Consider the following 22,895-nt stretch of genomic DNA (forward strand, 5'->3'; position numbering starts at 1 on the left):
GTGTGCACAACTGTGTCCATTTTCTAGATTTGGAGGCTAAGGCTCAAAGAGGCCCAAACTCACATAACCAGTACTTTGTAGAGCTGAAATTTATACTCAACCCAGATCTAAACCCAGAGTCTCCCCACTGAAGACGGTGGCTGTCACTGCTCCAGTTCCCGAGGAATCAGACTCTGAGATGAAGTTTAGTAGGAAGGCCATTTTTTTTTTTAAGCAAAAAATTAATTCTACCAACAGGAGTGTTAGGAGGCAAGGGAAGGCCCAGGACTGGGCTGAGGGAGAAGATGAACCTCAGTGTTGTCTCAGTAGAGGCCTCAGCTGGCCCTTTAGGGATGCTGACGCTGGGATGACGTTTAAAATTGTTATGGCCTCACACTGGTCACTCATTACCACGAGCTGCTCTGAGTGGGGCGTGACCTCCAGCCGAGAGTCCTGGAAGGGGGCTAATGGTGGCCTGCCTCAGCAGCACCCACCACTGCTAATGTAGAGCCCTGCAGTCCTAGAGGGAGTCAGGGACCCTGCAGCACCCTCCACGGTGGCTTTGCACTCTAATAATCCAGCCTGGGACATGTCTGAGTGTGGAATGGGTGCCTTAAACACTGCACCAACCCAGGCACACTGTTTTCTTACTACTGTAGGCACTGGGCTGATGGCGTATTAAAGACACACAAGACTGATTCTTCATCCCTTTGGTCCTTGGGCCAGAAGGCCCGGGTGAGTGGTCACTGGTTCCAAAATTGTTTAATGTTGTATAAAGCTTAAATGTCCTGTCGAAATATGCACAGAGCTTATGCATGCGTGCACGCACGCACATGCACACACAAGCCATTTTGAGGCAGTTCACAGTGCATACCCTGTCACTATTTCATCAGAAAAGTTGTCCAGGGATAGGTTTTATATCCCAGGGGCCAGCAAGACATGACCGGTTAGCACACCCTGTTTCCTCACTTCGGTTTAGAGTGCCAAACGAATCATGTAGTTAGCAGCTGCAACACTCAGCATGCGGGTAACTCCTCTCCCAAGCTGGGATGCACATCTGCCAGGGACTGTGCTGCCTGGGTGACTGTAATTGCTATGATGTGCAAGGCTAAGTGTGGTGTGGGCACAGCCTCACATCTGGCAGCCCCCTGGACCTCTTCTCTGTGTCTCTGAGACCGAGAGATTGAGAAAGAGAAAGAAACAGCTGGCAAGCTGGCACTGCAATGTTGGTAGGTCTTAAGAAACTGAGAAAGGTGAGGAAACTGGTTCTCAGCTCCCTTCCTTTCTGGAAGGCTTCACTTCTCTCCACGGGTGCAGGAGGGAGCCACTAGCCAACAGAGAAGTGTTGGGTTTAAGACTCAGTTATGGTTTCCCCTGCCTTGGCTGCCTTTCCCCTTTGTTCAGTTACTTATTCATTCAGCAAGCAGTTGGTGGGTACTTTGTACCAGGCACTAAGCACTGGGGCTACGGCTATAAATGAGCAACATGAATGTGTCAGAAGATGCATCATAGGCTCCCTCTTTGGGAGTGTTTGTGTGTGTATGCGTAAACTCTGTGCATATTTGGATGGGAAATTTAGGTTTTATACAAGCATTAAACAATTTGGAGTCAGTGCCTGCTCACCTGGGCCTTCTGGCCCGAGGACCAAAAAGGATGATGAAGAATCAATTCTGTGTGGCCTTAATGTGCTCCATCAGTTTGATAGAAAACGATTGTATTAGGTTGGTGCAAAAGTTATTGCGGTCTTTGCCATTGAAAGTAATGGGAAAATTGCAATTACTTTTGTACCCACCTACTAGGAAGAAGACAGTGCTCCTGGGTTGGTGCAGGAGAGCCTGCACAGTGTTTCATAGCACGCATTCCACCCTCAGACGTGTCCCACATTGGACTAAAGTGTATAGACTGTGGAGGGTGCTGTGGGGTCTCTCACACTCCCTTTAGCACGGAAGGGCTCTACCCCAGTGGCTGTGGGTGCTGCTGGCAGAGAGACCACTATCAGCCCTGTTCTGGGAAAAGATCACACCTCTATAGGGTTTGTTCCTCCTCTGCTCTGAGCCCCAGGTCACTTCCTCCAAGGGATTGCTGACCACCCCATCCAGAGTAGCTCCCTTCTGCACTGTCCACCCCTTCACCCTGCTGTACGGCCTCTGGGAACTATCGCTGCGAACTGTTGTCATTTGTGTGCTTGTTGAGTATTGCTTGCCCTCTCTGGAATGGGAGCTGCAGGAGGACAAGGACTTTATCTGTCTCATTTACTGTGACATTCTCAGCACCTGTGGGAGTCAGTGTTCAGTAAGTACTTACCGAATGAATGAATGGATTTTTCTTGCTTGCTTGTTAGATTTTGGGCTCCCAGAGGGCAGATATTTTGTAATTCATGGTTGGGTTCTTCACACTTAGCAAAATGTCCAGTATAGAGTAGATGCTCAATATTATTTTATTTATAGTTACTTGGTTTTAAATAATAGATATAAGTCTCCACTTTGACCTAGGTCAGTATTTAAAGGTAAAAGTGATCGATGAATGTGTGTTGAAGAAATGAATGAATAGCAGAATGAACAAATGAATGAATGGTGAGGGTGGTCGTGGAGTATTGAAAGCCACATGGGAAATGAGTTTGGGCAGCCAGGTTTTGAACCCTACCTTTGGCACTCCTTAAGTATGTGACCTTGGCTAGTTTAAAGAATCTTTCTGCATTTCAGTTGTCTCACCTGTAAAATGGAGATGATTGTACCTACTTCAAAGAGGTTGTTTTTAAGCTTAAAAGAGATATTATACATAAAATTGCTGTACTCAATGCTCAGTAAAGGTTGGCAGTGGTGGCATGACTGGGTTAGGCCATGCACTACCAGTTCTAATGGGGTCCTTTCACAGGTAATCTTTGTAAATATTACCCCTGCAGTTGTGCTGTGCACAATCTGTGCAGCTGTACATAGTGAGTCTGGGAGGCCCTTGACAAATGTTTGCTGAGTGATTATGTCTGAAACCCTTGCTAGATCTTAGAGTCGTCGAAGATGGAGAAAATGTACGGATTTTCTACAGTAGCTTTCTCCTATACAGTGCCAGTTCTGTACCTGGTCCATCAAAAATTTGCTTAATTATATTTAAAGGGTATAGAGCCAGGAACAAAATATGCCAACAGAAAATCTACCATTTGGGTTTGGTTATTTAGCCTTTAGCTTTAAATATTTTCTTCAAAATATCCTTCTTAGCTATGGAAGATATCCTTCAGCCTGGAATCAGTCAGAAACCATGTAAACAAAAATGGCCTCAATCAAAACCGTGAGGTAGGGGGAGCTGGCGTTTGGTGCCGCCCTGTCTTCCTCTCGCTCTGTAACTCCTCTGTGCCCACTCTGGGGAACTCCTGACTACATGCTCTTAAGCCATGCTTCTCATCTAGAATGACAATCCCAAGGCAAGACACTGTGAAGAAAAACTGGTTTTTCTTTCCTTCTCACCCCTGAACAGTTGTCTTGAACAGGCAACTGTTAAGAATAGAAGGACCTTGTTTACTTATTATTTTATCTTCTGGTGCCATCCTGGAGCCTCTTGAACCAAATAGAATTAACAAAGTTATTGACGCTAAGGTGAAAATATCAATATTTTAATATCTTTTTCTCAGGGTTGTTCGCAATTTAACAAGTGGGTAAACCAGTTCTATTCTGAAAGCAGAGATTCAGAACTTTTGCCAAACACATGGGGGAAATATTTTAGGCAGGTTGCCTGTCCTGGGACCCCTCAGACCCTTCTACATAGCTCACGGTGAATTAGACCATCCCTGAGTTCTACCCACTAGAAGATTTCCTTAGTTTAATGACTTATAATAATTTTAATCACTGATTAAAAATAGTGATAGTATATTACAAATGGCTAGTGCTACACAAAGTTTTTTAAATGATCCTTCAGTCATGCATTCATTTATTCTCCTTTACTGTTGAGTGTGCTGAATTCTCTGACCTCCTGAAGGAACTCAGTTTGACTTATTACAGAAGCATCCACCTCTTCTCCCCAGTGTATGAAGTCCAGGAGGTGAGAGGAACCCAGCTTAAGAGGATGGAGTGAGGGCTTCAGTATGAATGGAGTGCCTGGTGTCATGGGAAGGTGAGATGGGGAAAGAGGAGAGAAGGGGCTGGGTCAGATAGTGGAAAGCATTGGTTATCCTGCTGTGATGGAGTAAGATTGAGGTAATGAGCTCCCTGTCACTGGAGCGTTCAAATATGTTGAAGGTTCTCTTGTTGTGCGAGGGGTTGGCTTAAATGTCTTTTAAATTTCCCTTTAAAGTTTGTAATTCTTAGCATTGGCTCAGTTATGCTGTAGCATGTGGTTTTTTTTCCCTTCTGCTTTTGTGATCGCTCACCCACAGGCAAGCAGAAGGACCCGGGCAAAAGCAGAAGCTGGGAAGCACAGAGCCTTGTGGTGGGCAGATCTCAATCTCCGTTCTAATTCTATTCCTACTCTATGAATAACCTAGGGAAAGTCACTGCACTGCTCTGAGCCCCGGTTTCCTTAAGGTAGAATTCACCATGTTGCCTATTACCTACAAGTTGAAATTTGGGTAAAGTCCTGTGTGTAACATGGTTAGCCTACTACCCACCACATATAGCAAGTGCTTGATAAATGGAACGAGCAGCAGCTGCTCCTGCTCCTGCAGAGATCAGACGCAAGTCTCTAACGCGGGGCAAGGGTGTTGCCTTGGGAGTCTGTGTTCAAGGCAGTTGTGTGAGCTTCGGCAAGTTCCCACAGTTCACCCATGCCCTTGTTCCGCACCCCAAGGGAGGCCTCCATGGTGCTGGAACCACTTTGCTTAGCTCAGATTGTTTGTTCACATGCATTTGTGCCTCAGAATTTCTAAAGTTTTGCCCAGGCACCCAGCATCAGGAATGAGACCCCATGAAAGAGGAGTTCAGATGCTCTTAGGAGACCCAATTCTTGTACTCTCTCCATGTAGCTTTTGTGTTTGGCGAAGTTGGTGGGGATGTCCACTTTTTGGGAGTCAAACTTCTTAGAGAGAAATCAGATTCACTCTGAGCCTTTGAAATTTTGCTAAGAATTTTGCTGGGGATGAACTTAGTACTTTGTCGTGAGGACATAGAAGGAATATAGATCCAAGTCTGGTTTCGTGTGTATGACTTTTTCTTAGTTAGAAATTTCCCTAGAAGCGTCTTTGAAGTTAGCAACATGAAAGATGGTTACTCACCAACACACAAGCTCATAAACTGAGCAGATGCTGGGCCATTACAGACGTCTTTGGAAACTTCTTCCTGCAATGAGAAGCCACAGGGAACCACTTTATGAGGCTGCAGCAGAGTCATACAGAGGAGGTGGCAGCTGTGGGGCAGTGGGGATTGAGAGGGAGTAGTTTGGATGAAATCCCTGGCAGTTTGGCTCACCGGTCACGAGTTGTGATCTTGGCCATATTATGTAGCACCTCTGAGTCTCAGTTCAGCCCTCTGCATGATAGTAATTAAGGCATGGGATGATGTAATTATTAATTCTTGCAGTGTAAATAAAAGTGTTTTTTATAAACTAGAACACACCACGTAGAGGTAAGATTTTATTAAATCGGCTTCCCATTATTTGCTTCCTATGTGACTAATCTATTAACTAATTGACTCAATAATTATTTACAGAGGTTTTGTAATATGTGAATAATAATAGTCTTAATCTTTATAGAGATATAAATTAGTACTCTATTACTCCTTTATTAATTAACTTAATTCATTCAATACATATTTATGGATTAGGGCGGTTTATGAAAAAAAAAGTACTATTGTTCCTGTTTAGCACATAGTGAACACTTAGTAAATGCAAACTACAACTACATTACTCTTTCTATTGTTAATATTTTTTTGCTTGCTATTATAGGTCTTGGAGAATCAGTGAAACTGAAGCACAGTCTTTGATCTCAAGGAGCTCATGATATAACAGGGAGGTTTAAAAATGAGCAAATTGCAATGCAGTTCATTAGTGGAACAGTAAACATATCTAGGCATTTAGAGGAGAAGAAGTAGGCATTTAGAGGCGATAGTGGTGGAGGAGGCAGCTGTAGAAGGGAATTTCAGAGTGGATTATCTGAGCTGGGTTTTGAAGGATGATATGAATTTATCCTATAAGTAAACTGACTTAACTTTGTAAGTCAATAGTGCTGCTCACACTAATAGTGTACAAAGTCATGTAACACAGAGTGTGTTGACAGACCACCAGGTGTGCGAGTGGGGTGGTAGGAAGCAGACTAATGAGAGATAAAATTGGAGAGGTAGGCAAGAGGGCAGGAGATAGATTTCAAGGAAACTCAGTCACTATGTTTTTTGTTTGTTTGTTTGCTACAAACCTAGATGGAGTGTGTTTGCCACAGGGAGAATATTCACTTATAATCTGAAATTTATACTTAAAGTGATATTTATTCAGACTTTCCTTATGTAGTGTCCTTTCTAGATGAACATTTAGTGCACTTGAACATCAATCAAGGACAAGACTTAGGGTTTTGAGTTGGGCAGCCCCATGGCTGGTGGTGCCAGTTCCAAGATAAAGAATGTAAGAGGGGAACCAGTGGAAGAATGTGGTTGTGGGTGGCAATGAGATTATGTGTTCAGTTTTCAACATGCTGAGCTTAGAGGACATCTGCTTGGAGGTGTCCAGTAAGCACTGAATATATAAGCGTGGAGCTTGGGCAGAGGGTCTAGCCTGGTTATGTTTGGTGATCATTAGCATGTCAATGGTATTTGAAGTTGTAGGGATATGAGGACACCCATGGAGAATGTCAGATGTAAAGAGTAAGGGTTAAGGGCAGTCCCCTGAGGAGAGGAGGAGACTCTAGGAAGAGCAGCTGGAGACAGGGGAGGCATACTGGTGGCATTTGCTATCATGGAACCCAGGCCAGGGAGATGTGATTCACCACTTCAAGGAAAATGGAGACTGGAAATGTCCATTGGGTTAGTCATGAAGAGTCCTTTGAAAATTCAGTGGATTAGCTGGGCGTGGTGGCTCACGCCTGTAATTCTAGCACTTTAGGAGGCCGAGGCGGGCGGATCACAAGGTCAGGAGATCGAGACCATCCTGGCTAACACGGTGAAATCCTGTCTCTACTAAAAATGTTTTAAAAAATTAGCTGGACATGGTGGCAGGCACCTGTGATCCTAGCTACTCAGGAGGTTGAGGCAGGAGACTGTCGTGAACCTGAGAGGTGGAGCTGGCAGTGAGCCGAGATTGTGCCACTGCACTTACTCCAGCCTAGGTGACAGAGCAAGACTCCGTCTCCAAAAAAAAAAAAAAAAAAAAAAAAGAAAGAAAGAAAGAAAGAAAGAAAATTCAGTGGAGTAAAGAGGAAGGAAACTCAACAGTAGTGATTTGAGGAAGTAGAAACTACAAACTTTTCCCAAGCATCTTGGCTATGAAAAGTCAGAGAAGAAGATTGACAGCTTAAAAAAAAAAAAAAAAAAGAAAGAAAGAAAGAAAGAAAATTCAGTGGAGTAAAGAGGAAGGAAACTCAACAGTAGTGATTTGAGGAAGTAGAAACTACAAACTTTTCCCAAGCATCTTGGCTATGAAAAGTCAGAGAAGAAGATTGACAGCTTAAAAAAAAAAAAAAACTGTGGAACATTAGCTGGTAATCATGTTTCGGTCACAGACTACTTGTGACAATGAATTAAAAATAGTATGCTCCACCATATATATCACATTTTGCCTATATTTTTTAGGGAAATGGGTCACCTGAAACCCAGACCATGAGATGAGGAACTTTGGGTTAAAGTGTTGTTCTTATGAGGGGGATATTTCAGCATGTTTTTACGCAAAAAGTAAAGTGTCGGGGTCGAGGGACACACTAAAGATATAGGAAGAACGAGAGTGGGGCTGGGTTGGGGGTAATTGGTAGATGGAGGCCTCTGAAGGCGTGAGGAAGAATGAGCTCTAGAGCACGGATGGAAGGATTGACTTCCAATGGACACCCTTCTTCTGTATTAGGAGAAATCAAGAAGGAAAGATGCAATGGCTTATAGAGGGGGTGAGGGGGAAGGAAGCTGAAGGAGATATTGACAGACGGCCCCTCTTTGCTCTGGGAGGCCAGAAGTCAGGCACTGGCTGAGAGCAGAAGGGGATGGATGAGGTCTAGGCCTGAGAGTGACAAGCACTGAAAACAGTGGCTGCAAGGAATGGAAGAGAGGGGACCAATCGATCAAACTGTGCCAGGGATCAGTTCAAGCTGAAGGTCCACAAGTTGTAAAGGCGCCTGTGTGTTCAGCTGTGGCCATGGGAAATTTCCTCGGCCATGCTCAGCAGACTGAGACAAGCTGCAGGGAAAGACAGCCCATCGGGTTAGTCCCATTGGGAGGAAGAGAATTGAGGACATTGCTCAATGGGAAGCTGAGATAATGGACCAATGGGAGGTCTTGGTTGGATGATGAACCAGTGAGGATGGATACCATGGAGTGAGTGGGAGAATAGAAATCACAGTGAAATTAAAGAGCTGGTGTGAGTGGGCTAAAGTGTGAATGTGCTGGAAAGAAAGAAAACTGTGGTCCATATCAGCAAGTGCTGCTGAGGAAAACTACAATTTAAATGGTGGTGGAATTCATTGCCATGGCAGGGTTTGGGGTGTGATCATGGAGGCAATTGGCTGTAATGGGGTGGAAATGAAGGTCTCTGGTATCGAAGCAGACAAGAAACTGAGACCAGAGTTTCAAATGGGCTTCTGCTCTCCCTAAGATGATGAAACCACTCAGGATTTTAGCAGGATTTGGAGTGGCAATGGACTTGAGGAGTATGGGAGAGTCACCAGGCATTCTCAGTTAAGGATGGTGAGAAGGACTGGAAGTTTTCATTGTCAGAGGGTTGGGATGCCGGGAACCAGGACTGCGGCCCAGAGTGAAGGAGGGGACATTGCAGTCATGGTAAGGACCCTGGTTTCTGGGACACAGGAGGCTGGGGAAGGATGAGACAGGTTCAAGGGGTAGCAGTGCAACAACGTGGGTTGGTTTCAGAGAGAAGGGCGAGCAATAGTCTGGACCAGAGTGAGAAAGACCAAGATGGTGAGAGAGGACAGGTGGCCTGGCATTCTGCTTTTTGACTCGGGGAAGGTATGAGGTTGCTGCCCTTTCATCCTATCAAATAAGAATAATTTAGGAAAAAAAAAAAACTAGAATCTATTCTCCTCATTATTTTGCAAAAGGACATTCATTTCCCCAGTTACGAAGGACCACTATCAGCAGGTCATAAAATTACAATATTTTGCCTTCCAGATGGCATCCCTTATATTGCTACTTATTCCTGAAAAAAACATACAAACTCCTTGTCAAGCTGCCTGTAGGATTTTTGGTTCCCAGGTGTGGACTCCCCACCCACTGAGGTGCATGACAACTGGGTTCATGCTGTGTCTCATATCTGCCTTCTGGGTCGGAGGTCAGAAAACTGCAGCCTGCAGCCTGCAGCCTGTTTTTGTATAGCCTAGGGGTGAAGAATAGTCCTATTACATTTTTAAAGGGGTGCAAAAAAATAGAAGAATATTCAGCTGGGAACAAATGTGGCTGGTGAGGCCTACAATATTTACTATCTGGCTCTTTACAGAAGAAGCTCACTGACCCTTGTCCTGAAGGCTTGCATCTTCTCTGTCCTTTCTTCCATGTCCCTCAATCATTTATGTGGGTCTTTTCTGGTCCTCCTGGGTCACACAACCAGACCTACATCCCCCTGAGGGACCATCTTGATGTGACAGCATTTCTTTCCAGGAAGATGAGGGGATAGCAACTGTAACATCACTATTATTAATATTCACTCTTAATATTAAATTTTGGTTGAAAAAGCTCTGTTTTACAAGTGACGGCAAGGATGCCATCATGCTTTCAACAATGCAGACAGTGGCGAGAGCTCAGGCTCTGCAGGTTGATGTATGGGAGGTCAAATCCTTAACAAATGTTAGTGAGTGTGGCTGTGCCAAGCAGTTTGCAGGCATTGCATGGCTCCATTCAGCCTTGAGCCTGTGCCCAGAGCTTCCTGATTTATCATGCCGTGGCACACACAGGAGATGTTGACAACCGCATGACTCATTGGGGTAAGCAGATGGGAAGATGGGACCAACCCTAGCTCCCTCCACCCCTTGCCCTTGCACAGGCTGGAAGGATCAGTAGCAAACTGTGACTCTTGCTGTATGAGAAGCTCTGCTTTACAGTTCAGGTGGTAAAACTGTTCCTGTTCACAAATTAAAACAAAAGACCAATAATTGAGACTTAGAGTATAATTTACTCCAAGTCACAGAGCTGGCAGGAGGCAGAGCTGGGATCTGGCCCGGCAGAGTGTCCCAGAGTAGTCCTTTCTTAAAACGTGCAATGCCACCTCTTAGAACAGGAGTGACCAGAAGAGCCACATCGGACAGCTGCATGTGGATGCAAGGAGACAACAGATGGAGCACATCGCATTCTGTCTGCGCCGCTTTGTACGGGAGATACTTCAACCCTATGAGCCATTTGAATATGTGCATGCGAGAAGTATCAGTATGATGAGCATTATATGCTGGAGAGCAGCACTGGGGCGGAGCAAGCCCTCTGTGAATCAGTGAGTGGATGCTGTCACCGAGTGCACACTCATTCTGTTACTTGGCTGCAGCTACCATAATGAAATACCACGAACTGAGTAGCTTCAACAACAGACATCATTTTCCCACAGCTCTGGAGGCTGCAAGTCTGGGATCAAAGTGTAGACAAGGTTGATTCCTTCCAAGATCCCTGTGGGAAGGATCTGTCCCCAGCCTCTCCCCTTGGCTTGTAGGTGGCACCCTCTCCTTGCACCTCTTCACTCCATCTTCCCTCTTTGCAAGTGTCTCTATCAAAATTTCCCTTTTTAATAAGGACACCAGACCACCATTGGATTAAGGCCTACTCTAACGAACTCATTTTAACTTGATTATGTCAGTTAAGAGTCTATCCCAAATAAGGTCACATCCTGAGGACCTAGGGGTTAGGACTGCAATGTATGAATTTTGGGGGGACACAGTTCAACCTGTGACACCTACTGTCACTCCTCTGCTAAGCACTGAGATGCAGAGTTAAAGATGAAAGTGTGCTCTCTGAAGAGCTCAAAAATAGGTATTTGGAGGCTGAATGGAGAGGTCAGGATGTTTGGGTATTTTTCTAGGGTGTGAATGTTAAAAGAGGCCCAGGGGTGTCTGCTGCAAGTGTGAAGAATTTCTCCTGGAGAAATGCTGAACCAACCAGCAGCTCTCCTCCCATTTTCATTCTGCACATAATCACAAAATTACAAGGGTGTCTTTATTTTGTCTTCTTTTCCTTCTGTTATCAAGGGAACATCTGGTCTTTGATAAATGCCGTTAAGGACAAACATAGGCCACTATGTCATGGTTCTCACTTGAATGACGGTCTCTGGTGAGAAAGCAGGATGTCTCAATGTGGTCTCCGTCCGATGACGACAGGCTGAGATGTGCACTGGGCTCTTCCTTCCAGCAAGTGCCCTGTGGCCATACAGGCCTCCAAGGCAGCTTCCAGTCGCTTCTATTCTGCATATCACAGGGATCATGAAGGTTTTCTGGGGCCTGAAAGGCTTTTCCTGCCTGAAAGTTTCAGAATGTCACGGTTTACCCCAGCCAGCCTGTGCAGGTGTGGAAACCGCCTCTTCTATTTCCCAGCTGTTCCATATTCAGAAGCAATCACTTGATGAGTACTGAGGAGCTGAGAGAAATTCCTCTTGGTTTTGATTGCGAGAAGAAGGGTGAGGATCCTGAGGGCTTTTGGATGCCTTGGAGCTTAGACTCACTGTTATTTTTATCCTTGATTAGTCCTAAGAAAGTCATGTGATCTTTTTATATAATCAATGGGATAGGGCTGTGATTATTTGAACTTTGGAGAGAGTGTCAGGCATTTGCTACTGTTTGATATTTCTGCCCTTGGATCTGATATAAAAATGCTTGGAGGCACTTTCCACCTGTTTTTCAAATGAGAAAGGCAATGGCCGGAGCAGAAGCTCACCTGTGGTTACTTGCCAGCGAGCGGCAGACCTCTGCCTGCGGGGTGCATGTAGCCCCACAGTGATGTGTAATTTTTTGGGCCATTTTTAATGTAAATTATTTTATTTCTTCCATGATGATTTAGTGGGGCTATCTTTAAACCAGTACAAATATTTCATAAATAATATCTGGCCACTTTCTAAGCAATTCATTTGTTGCTCAATAAGCCACTTCACATCTTTCAGCAAGAAATACATTAAATTTGAATAGCAAAGACATTACACAATAAATTCAGACACAATTAAAATTCGCTTTAAATATTTCTGTGGGGGAGAGGACATCACACTTCTACTCAATGAAGAGAAACATTTTTACAGTCTGAGGTCTTTTACTTTATTTTAACACCTACTATGCCATGAACTCACAGGGAATAGGTTCCAGCAGCTCTGGCCCTTCTCACTGGTTCTCACAGTGTGCTTCTCTGGGTGGAGCAAGTTGGCGTTTCAGTTGAGCCCAGGTACCTTTCTCTTTGGCTTCTTTTTCTGATCATTTTCCTTCATGTGTTTCAGGAAGCTGTCTTGACTCCCAGAGTGCTTAATGTGCTCAATATTCACATTAATTTTCTTGTGAAGACTCATGCCCTTGTTTGTTTGCAACAATGCCAGCAGTACACTGGGGAACACTGTAAACTCTTCCAGTTTTGCCATGGGAACACCTGTGGGGCATTCCTTTTTAAACAGTGCCCATTCCCTTGATGTCGACAACATCACCTTTCTTACAGACTCACATATACCTGGCCAAACGAATAACTCCATGTTTTCCAAAAGGCCTGGAGAACATACCCGGTGCCTCTCCTCTTTGCCTTTGTGTTTGTCATTTTGGCTAATTACTGGAAGATGGTGGTTCCAGCTGAAAGGCTTTTTGGCAATTTTTAACAGCTGAAAACAAACCTTGAAATAAACATTTTCTCCTTTGATGTCTGGGAAGGAAGAAATTAAAAAACAGAGAAGAAAGGAAATAAAGAAGGAAGGAGGGAGGAAGGAAGGAGGGAAGGAAGGAGGGAGAGAGTGAAGGAGGGAAGAAAGGAGAATTAAAAATGATTCTCTATCAGTGGAAAATTTCAAATATATTCTAGCATAACTTTTTTTCTACTTAGTATCCATTAAAAAAGGGAATCATTGTGGAATGATTAAATCAATCAAATGAACGTATCCATCCCTCGGATACTTTTTTTTTTTTTGTGGTGAAAACATTTGAAATTGATTCTCTTAGTAGTTTTGAAATGTGCAATATATTAACTGTAGTCACTGTGCTGTGCAATAGATCTCAAAAAAGTATTCTTCTGCATCATATACACAAATCTTAACCTCATATTATACCCCATAAATATGTATAATTATAATTTGTCAGTTAAAAATAAAAATTAAGCTTTAAAAAAGGGGATATGGTGCTTTCTAGAAAGGAATAGAAGTGCCTCCATGTCACCCAAAGGCCCGCCCGTGCGGAGGCTGCAGCCGTGCTGCCTCCAGGTTGTGGGGTGGCCCAAGCTACCCCCATCACCTCCTGCCTCTTTGCTGCGCCATCATCCCTCCCAGACCCTTCCTTCTCCTCTGCCCCTGTCCCCCCAGCAGCTCTGTTTGGCAGGGGTATATCACCACATAGGGCTGTCCTGGGTGCAAATACTGACTTGCTGCCTTTCAGCTGTTTGGTCTTGGGCAAAGTCAGTGGCCCTCTGTGTACCTCACTTTTCCCTCCTATAAAATAGGGTTAGGACTGTTCATGTCAATGGAGTACCATTAGGTGGAACCAGATAATCTTTACATGACTTTTCAAGCACTTCCAGCCTGCTAAACAGACAGTAGCATTCATTGCTAGTCTATCTGGTAACAGAGGAAAAAGGCTGTGTGACCTTGATGAGTCTTTCTTCCTTCAGGGCCACTGTTGCTCTTCTGCCCATGGAAGGGGCAGGGCCTCTTACTTCCAAGGGCATATTCTCCTCCAAGGTCTTAGGGCCTGCTGGTGAGCTACTCATGCTCACTGAAAGAGTCACCAAGACCTTTAACCACCATGCTGTGGGGCTGGATAAGGGCTGGGAAGGTGCCTATTAGCTGCTGGGAGTGAGGGCTGATCTGTCAATTACCACCTCAATGAGGAGGTCCAAGACTATAGCACAGCAGAAGAAAAGCACAGTCCCTGTGCCCTGCTGGTAGGACCTCAGCTGAGTTCTGCCCTGTGATCTGGGGCTACCTCTATAACCTTAGGGGTGCCTCTGTAACCCTGGGGGTGCTTCTGTGACCTTGAATGATGCCTCTATAACCTTAGGTGGTGTGTCTGTGATCTGGGGGAGTATCCTGTGGTCTTTCCTCCAGTGCCTCAGTGTACCCCTTTGTTATGAAGATCAATGCGAGTTAACATAAGTCACTGAAATTACATAGTAAATCGATATTATTTTCACTTCTGATTGTGTGTTGTGTTTGGTGAGTGGGTGAGAGTAGGGGGCACCCAGGACCACCCTGTAAAAGTGGAGGGTTGCAATGCAGCTGGAGTGACCGACCCTGCCAACCATAGGTCGGCCTGGTACCCTGGAGGACCATAAGTGGTGAGTGCCGTGACCAGATGTGGATGTTAGAATGGTTATCCCAGAGCCAGCATGAGAATGGCCTGAGCGGACGGAGACTTGTGATCAGGAGGCCCTTGTTTGCAGCCTATGTGGTAACTGCAGTGAAACTGATGAGGCCAGAACCAGGTGGAAAAGAAAAAGACAGTTCCCAGAGGGGCTGAGCACGTAGATCCACTGGGAGGAGGCAGCAAGGATGGTAGGTTTTCTGGATTGGACAATGGAGCGAGTGGTGGAAACATTCCCTGAGGAAAGAAAGAACACTGTGTAGGAGTGAAAAGGAGCACTGGGAGACAGTAATGGCTTCATTTTGGGACATGCTAAACTCATGAAACCTTGAAACGCTGATGTTTATAGATATTACAGCAATTCAGCAGCAAATTTCCCACGCAAACTGAGGCCCTGCCCATGGCACCAGCAGACACACTACACAGGAGGTGAGAGACTGTGGAGGCCCTCCTGGGCAGGAAGCAAGCTGCCCTGGGACAGGGGGATAGGGGGACAATGGGGCAAGGGGAAGAGGGATCAGGTGGAAGTCAGGAGTGAGATATTTGGTGGGGATATCACTGGCAGTAGTTTGGGCTCCTGTGCCCCTTAAAGAACACCCCTGGTACTTCCATCCAGGCTGAGAGCCCCGTCATTTTGAAATGACGGTGTCCAAACTGCATCAGGAACCAAGTAGCTTGACCCAGAGATGGTGAGGGTGGCTGCATGTGCTGAGTATTTCCCCTGGGCAGCAGCTCGCATCTAGTAACTCATTCATTTGTGGTTATGACCCTAGGAGAGACGGTCTCTTAATATCCCCATTTTACAGATAAGGAAACTGAGGTTCAGAGAAGGGGAGTGGTTTGCCCAAAGTCACACAGCGTGATCTGGCTGCTTTACTGTGTCTCATTTTTGACATACACTCATAGCCAATTGTTAGTGTCAGCTGCTGGGTATATTCAACTCTTCTCTGGTTTTTGGCAATATAAGGGGACCCTGACGTTATTCTCTAACCAGCGTTGGCTCCCGGGGAGGTGCGCAGAGGGCTGTGTGGTCTCATACCACTAGGGAGCATGCCAGTGAGCACAGAGGGGCATCTCTTCTTACCAGGCAGGACAGTCACTCTGTAGGAGCCAACCTGTCTGGCTTTCCTCTTGGTTCACCTCTCCCTCCTACTCCATCTTCTCCCTGCTCTGGAGGAAAAGGACTCCTTTCCTGAGGCCTGGATCCAAGGGCCTCAGAGCAAAGGTGCTGATGGATTAATTTACCCCGCAAAGGCAATGGTCCATGTGTCATCTACTGAGAGACGTTATGCTTACTAGAGATCATGAACAAGGGCAATACGTAACCCAAAGATCTTTAAGATTAGAGTTGCTCAGAGTAGTTAAGGGACTTGCCTGGGGACACACATGTCAAGCTGAGTGAGGTTTAGAACTCAGAACTGTCTCTTCACTAGCCTAAGCTGTGTCTCCAGCAACCATGGCCAAAACAAAACCAAAACCAAAAAGGATATCTTAGAGACCACAGTCGTTTTCAAACTTGGATGTGTGTCAGAATCACCAGGAAAGTTAATAGACTACAGAGGCCCAGGCTCTTTGACGTGAAAACTGGGCCTGGACTTTGGAATTTTTGTCACATTTCTCAAGAGAATCTGATGCTCACCCAAGTTTGAGAACTACGATGGACGGTAAGAATCGTCTTGTTTTGGCTTCTTAGACTGGTTTTCCAGGCTGCCACCTTTGGCTGTCAGGTACAGTCCTGAAGTGTCAAAGGAGGCCTGTACACAGTTGTTGAATGAATACACAATTGAAAGAACAAATATACACAGCTGACTTAGTTAATATCACAGGTTCCCAAACTACAGCCCTGTGGAGGCATATAATTGCTAGACTGGAACGTAGTTTTGGTACTGTTTTCAAAGTAACCACGCAACAAAGAGCCTATTAATATTATGAATAGTCAGTTTTATTTTGATATTAGTAGAAAAGTCGGTAGACTTAAACAGGAAAAAATAGATAGACAAATAATTTAAAAGACGAAATGTTAATTTTTTAGTTGTAGGTGTTTTGAATCATGATTTCAGTTTTGAATTTTTTAATGTGATTTGGCCTGTGGTTTTAAAATGTGTATTAGAATGGGCCATAACCTGTAGTTGGTTGGAATCTCAGAAAACCTGGCATGTTTTAAAGTTTGAGAATTTTATTTTGGCCATTTTCATGTTAATTTTTTTTAAGTAAACTCCTGTCACCCAGGGAGATGTTTGTTGGAGTGTTGTCTGGAAGTTGGCTGTCTGGTGTTTTGTTGTTTTAGTTTGGGATGGTTTATTTTTTATTGCAAGAGTTTAGTAAAGCAGGCAGAGTTTAAAAGACAGAGCCTTTTTAATTTAGGCCTTTAAAATTATGTACTTTATTTTTATGCTAAATCTGAAATGTCATGGGACTGGAGTGGAGCTGAAAGGAGGAGTAAGACCGGGAGGAGGGGGAGGAGAGACGGGGATGGAAGAAAACACGAGAGTTGACTTTGTACTTTTTTAATGTGTTTTTAATTTTTTTTTTTAAGTTTATGGAGTCCTTTGGTTTCCATTGAGTATGTAGATCAATTAGTTTGGAGATTTTTTACAAGGCTTTTGTTGTGGCCATTAAAGTCTTTAATTTTTCTCGGGCCAAATATTGTTACATAGACCAAAAATATAGCCAGACAGACAAACAAAAACTAGAATTAGACCAGATTGAGTATTTTAGTGGATGTAGAGTTTTAATGTTAGCTTCATTTTTGGAGAACTCAAGTCTAAATTACATTTGGGACTCTACCCTGATCAGGATTTGTTTTAGGATGGAACTCAAACTTGTAATTTTAGACAAGGATAGAACTTTATAGTTTTAGACTATAAAAACAGGACTTGAGTTTATAATTTTTATGATGGGATTAAAGGCAATTAAAGGCGTAGGCATATATTAATGAGATATTTACTGGAAAGATGTCTAATTTAGAAGTTCTTTTTTTTTTTTTTTTTAAATTAAGGAAAGGAGTGTCAAGGGAGCCTGAAGTATTGTGACAGAGAACTAGGAATCTTCTAGTCGAATCTTTAGACAAAGCAGTCTAGGTGGCCACTCCGGGTCAATAAAGGGGGCCCATACCCCACTAAGATGATAGACTATCTTGAACCAGTTTTGTCTCACCCACATCTGTGAGTTTTATTGATGGTGAGTTTAGTAAGGTGTCCTGTTAGAACATATAAACACATAACTAAATAGCTTTTCTCTATGTCAACAATAACCATTTTGAAAATATAATGGAATAATACCACATTCTATTTTTAATGGCATCAAATATTAAGTATGCTATTAAATAACATTCAAATTAAAATTTTTTCTCTCAAATTAGTGTTTAACTTTGAGATCATTCCAAGTAACAACCCAACGAAGCTTTCTCGAACATTGAAATGGTAAATTTTATCCAAAAGAATGAATATCCAAGGAGATATTTTACAAAACAAAATAATGTGGAGAGACTTTCACCATTTGATGATAAAATACAGAGTGACTATGGTTTAAGCAGGATGGGGGTAGAGTCATGATCTGCAAAGAGATTTATGGAAAAGGAGAAACACCCACCAAAATAAATTCCCTTATAGATGAGTACTTATGATGCAATAAGCATGCATTTTGAATTAAAGGAGAGATTATATTTTAAAATAAATGACACTAGCATTGCAATCTATGAACTAAAAAGAGAAAAATGAAAAAATAAAAATGAATCAATAAACCATAGACTCTGCTTTTTAGGAAAAGACACTTTGGGTGAGCTTGGAAGCTGCTACCACCTCATTCCTCTGGAGGAGAAGTCTGTGATGTACTAACTCTGGGTTCTGTACCTGCAAGAGCTGGCTCCAGCCCTAGCTGGCACCCACTTAATTAGCCATGCTAACACTGGCTAAGCCGATTGGCTAAGCAAAAGGGTGTGTTACTGGACCGTCTGTTTCCTTGTCTGTAAACTTGGACAGTGACAGTACCCACCTCATTGGTTATCATGAATACTAAATGCAGCAGTGTTGCAAGTTCCTAGCAAATAGTAAACTCTCACAAAATGCTACCAAGAGCCCCAGCTTTCCTGCTTCATCATCATTCTGCCTCCACAAAGAGTTTGTTCTCAGAATTTTCATGAGATGCTTATGGACCTCCTAGATGTTGGATTCTGCACAAAAGCAGTGGCCCATACAGGGGTTCATGCAGGCCTGGGGACAGTGGCAGGTGGAGGGCATGGCAGGACTTGGCTCCGGGCCCTGGAATGGCGACAGATGAACTGGCTTTCACTCGGAGATGAAATTCACTCTTTAATTATAGTGCTTTCTCCCAGACATCAACCTAAACACGGAGTGTGGCCAAAGCTTCCATTTTAAGACCATAATTGGTGAGTCTAATCCCTAAAACCCTTTCATAGAGCTTCTCTAAAATTGCAGTGTTCTCACTCTCTAAAAATATGCAGCTCAGTTTGGTGCCATTGCAAAAATGCCCCTTATATTGACCATGAAAATAGCAACATGTGGAGGATGCTTAAGAAAATGAAAACCCAGCATCTCTTGCAGTCAAGCCAGGTCCCAAGTTCAGGAAGACTCAGCTCCTGAGTGTTAGGATGGTACCCACTGCTCCAGGACAGAGTATGGAGGTTTACCTTCCTCTTGCCAGGCCTGTGTGAAACTAGTTACATTATTTGGCAACTTCTCTGGACAAATCTTTTCTCTCTCTTATTTTTTCTTTCTTGTTTTTATGTAAAAAAGTATAGACATGTCATAGACTGAATGCTTGCATCCTCCTCAAATTTATATGTTGAAACCCTAACCTCCAGTGGCATGTTGTTAAAAGGTGGGGCCTTTGGGTGCTGATCAGGGTGGAGAGCCTTCATGACGGGGTTGGTGCCCTTCTAAGAAGAGGCAACAGAGGGCTAGCTTGCTCTTTCTGCTCTCTGCCATGTGATGATACAGCAAGAAGACAGCTATCCATCAACCAGAAAGAGGGCCCCCACCAAGAACCCAATCATGTTGGTCCCCGCTTTCAAACTTCCAGCCTCCAAAACTGTGAGAAATAAATGTTTGTTGTTTAAGCTACCCAGTCTATGGTAGTCTGTTATAGCAGCTTGAGCAACCAAAACATGGCACTAGATTGTTTTGCTGCTTTATTTACCAGTCTAATTTTAGTGAACTCTCCACCAGTGTGCTGGTTGTCAAAGACAGGTTTAAGATAAAAATTAGAAGCTTCCCTGTATAGCTAAGAGCATGGTGTTATCAAAGGCAAAGACCCTTTCATATCTGGGGATCATGTTCTGGAAAAGGTGCTCAGCTACATAGGAAACTCAGACAGGATAGAAGGAGCATTGACTTAGAGCCAAGATGTCTGATTCTGTTCTGGCCTAGTTATTTTCCAGCTCCGTGTTCTAAAAAATGTCATATAACTTCTCTGAGTTTCTAACTCCTCATCTGTGAAAGAGGCACTAGAGCCCCTACCCAACCCCTCATTTGGGTGCTGTCAGGATCAAACATGATGAAGTGAATATGGTTTGTAACCTTCAAAATGCTATGCTCGAGATCGCCATAGAGTTCTGCTAACACAAGGTAAATGCTACCAAATATTTGTTAAAGGACACACTACTGTGGTCTTCTGGGAAAAGAAGCAAGAAAACAGGAAAGAAGAAAACACAAAAGCAAGCAAGAAAGTGTGTGTATGTTAGAGAGAGAGAGAGAGATTTTCTTTATTAATGATCACTGATGCCCCACTGAACATCTCTCCAGGGGTGTGCTGGAATCAGCACTTCCAAATGATCATGGAAGCCTATCTTGGGAGGCAGCCTTTCAGACTCTTCCGTGTTATTTGTGGAAAGTATGATACGTCCATTGACTAGACTCACAGTCCTTTGTCTCAGTGGAAACTTAAGTGGAAACTTAAGCCCACTCTTCAGAATCCCCCTCACTCAGTCTGGCTCTGGGCATAGCCCTTGCACCAGATGGGATGAGCTCACCTCATCACCTCTGCCCAAGCCATCTCTGTGGCTGCTACACCTGTGCTTCCCTCCCTTTGCTGAGACAGCCACGTCCTATGTACAGGACTGGGGAGGCAGCACCGGAGAGCAGTTGAAGGGCACAAGCTTCACTAGATAGAAAGGCCAGCTCCAATCCTGTCCCACTGAGCAGGAACAGTGCCCTCCCAAGCTGGTCATTTTAACCTCTTGTGTCTTATTTTCTTCATATTTAAAGGAAGATGTCTTCACTGGGGTTTTCTGAGAAACAGACTCTCAGATGGAGATTTGCATGCAAGAAGCTTGGTGCAGAGTGTGCTTGGGATATAGAAGGAAGTGAGGGGCAGGATTGGCCAGAGGAAGAAGAACTTTGATGCAAATCAAATGATCGCCCCACTGATCTTCCAGTGAGCTCTAAAGTTAGGCTGGCCCTTCAGATTTGTTCCGTCTTGAGGCTGGGGGTCCGAACCTTTGTCTACCCCATGGACAGTGTTGGGATGCAGGCTGTCTCTGGGGAAGGGGAGGCAGTTCTCTTAGATCAAAGGCAATTCCTGGAGAGAGACTCAGTTGGGAGCTGCCAGCCATCAGCTGAACAACAGTTGGGGCAATGAGAGCCTTGGTCCTGCGGTGGGGTCTCAGTCCTGCAGGGGGTCTGGATGGCACCCCACAGTGTCCCCTACAGAAAGCAACTGATAGCAACTGACGTAGTGTCTGTAAAGACCTGAACGTAGTACCACATGATTAACCTGGTATGTCTGTTAGTATCGTTATTACCTGGTATTATTCTAACTGTTGCTTTGTAACAATTATATCGTAATGTTTTTCTTTTCTTCTCAACTTCTCTCCTATTCTACTATGAGCTGCTTAATAGAAACAGCCATGCTTTCTGTTTGTTTCGTTCTGTTTTCAACCTTTGTGTTCCTAGGCTTGAGCACAGAGTTTGGCTCATAAATAATGTAATGAACACTTACTTGTAGAATGGAAAGACGGATCAAGCTATAGGATTGCACAGGAATGGAGACCATGAGGAGGATGCCCCTGAGGCTGCCTTTGGGGATATTGGGTAATACACGGCTGTCTTTATTACTCACCAGGTGATAACTGCATGTAACTGTCCTTTGCCTTCTCTCCTAGTCTCTCTGGACTCGTGGCAGTCCCTGGCCCTCTCTTCAGTGGTTGTTGATCCATCCATTAGGCACTTTGATGTTGCCCATGTCAGCACTGCTGCCACCAGCAATTTCTCTGCTGTCCGAGACCTCTGTTTGTCGGGTAAGGGGAGTTTCCAACCTCCAGGTAGGGTGGGACAAAACCTCACACAAGTGCTGCTCAAGATCCTCACCTTAGAAAAACACACGAGACACCACGATAACCTGGGATGCTTGGAAGCAAGGGATTAACCTGGGGAAGAAGACCTGGGTGAAGTCTCCTCATTACTCTACAGGGCAGCCAAGGTGTCCAAGGGAATATGCCAGCCAGAAGAGGAGGGACATAAACCCAGGTCAGAGGAAGATCAGAAGAAGGATCTAGTGGGTTAGTCTGAGGCAGAAAAGATGGACATGCATGGCAGCTCTGGCAGCTGACCCCAGATAGCAGGTGGGCTGTTGTGATGAGGAGGAAGTACACTTGTCTGGCCAGTGGGATACAGCTAAGAGCTACTGTTTTGGTAAAACTCAAATTTTAGGAGATATATTTCAATGCAGTTGAATAACTTTTTAATAGGCAAAGTTGCCCACAGATGCATAATTCCTTTAGAGAGTTTTTGGTCATTGTTCATATTTAAACAAAAGCTAGGTAACCACTTGATGGGAATGTTCTACAAAGAATTTTAGCTTCTGAAAGAGGCAGACATCAGATAACATTTATACCCTTGCCAAGATTCTAACCCCCTCTGAGGTTCTATGAATTTCATGAATCTCCTTCTCTGCAAGGTTGGATAATAATATTCACAAAGCTGTGGATATCTTGCAGATTGGATCGCCATGTACAGATATGCAGGTTATGCACTGCACATGTCTGGGTGGTACCATTCACAGAAATTGAGGTATAAATAGGGCTGTTAGGCTGTCAACAACCTGACCAATCAAATGAAACAACACTTTTTCAGAACTCTTCTTAGGACTGAATGTCATATAGTTTAAATTGTCTAGTACAGAACTTGACATGCATGGGAAAGGGCATGGTCCCTGGTGGAACAGTCAGTATGGTGCCAGCTGAGGATGCATTGAAGGACAGAAGAGGAAGACAGGGCTGAAGATAAAGCCTGGAGTATGGAGACCCTTGTTTGAGATAATCCTTAAGCCCATGAGGAGCCGTGGAGATATATTAAGCAGAAAAATAACAAGAGCACATTTATAA

General features: G+C 44.1%; 1 protein-coding gene across 1 annotated transcript in view; it reads left to right on the top strand.

Moving 5' to 3' along the window:
* TG (thyroglobulin) overlaps nt 1-22,895 on the top strand; it is a 273,399-nt gene that overhangs the window by 125,633 nt on the left and 124,871 nt on the right. The window contains exon 36 of the mRNA XM_008001584.3: nt 21,675-21,809. Within this exon, the coding sequence (XP_007999775.3) occupies nt 21,675-21,809 (135 nt within the window). The remainder of the gene's footprint in view (nt 1-21,674; nt 21,810-22,895) is intronic.

Source organism: Chlorocebus sabaeus, chromosome 8 (assembly GCF_047675955.1).
Source record: "Chlorocebus sabaeus isolate Y175 chromosome 8, mChlSab1.0.hap1, whole genome shotgun sequence".
Lineage (NCBI taxonomy): Eukaryota > Metazoa > Chordata > Mammalia > Primates > Cercopithecidae > Chlorocebus > Chlorocebus sabaeus.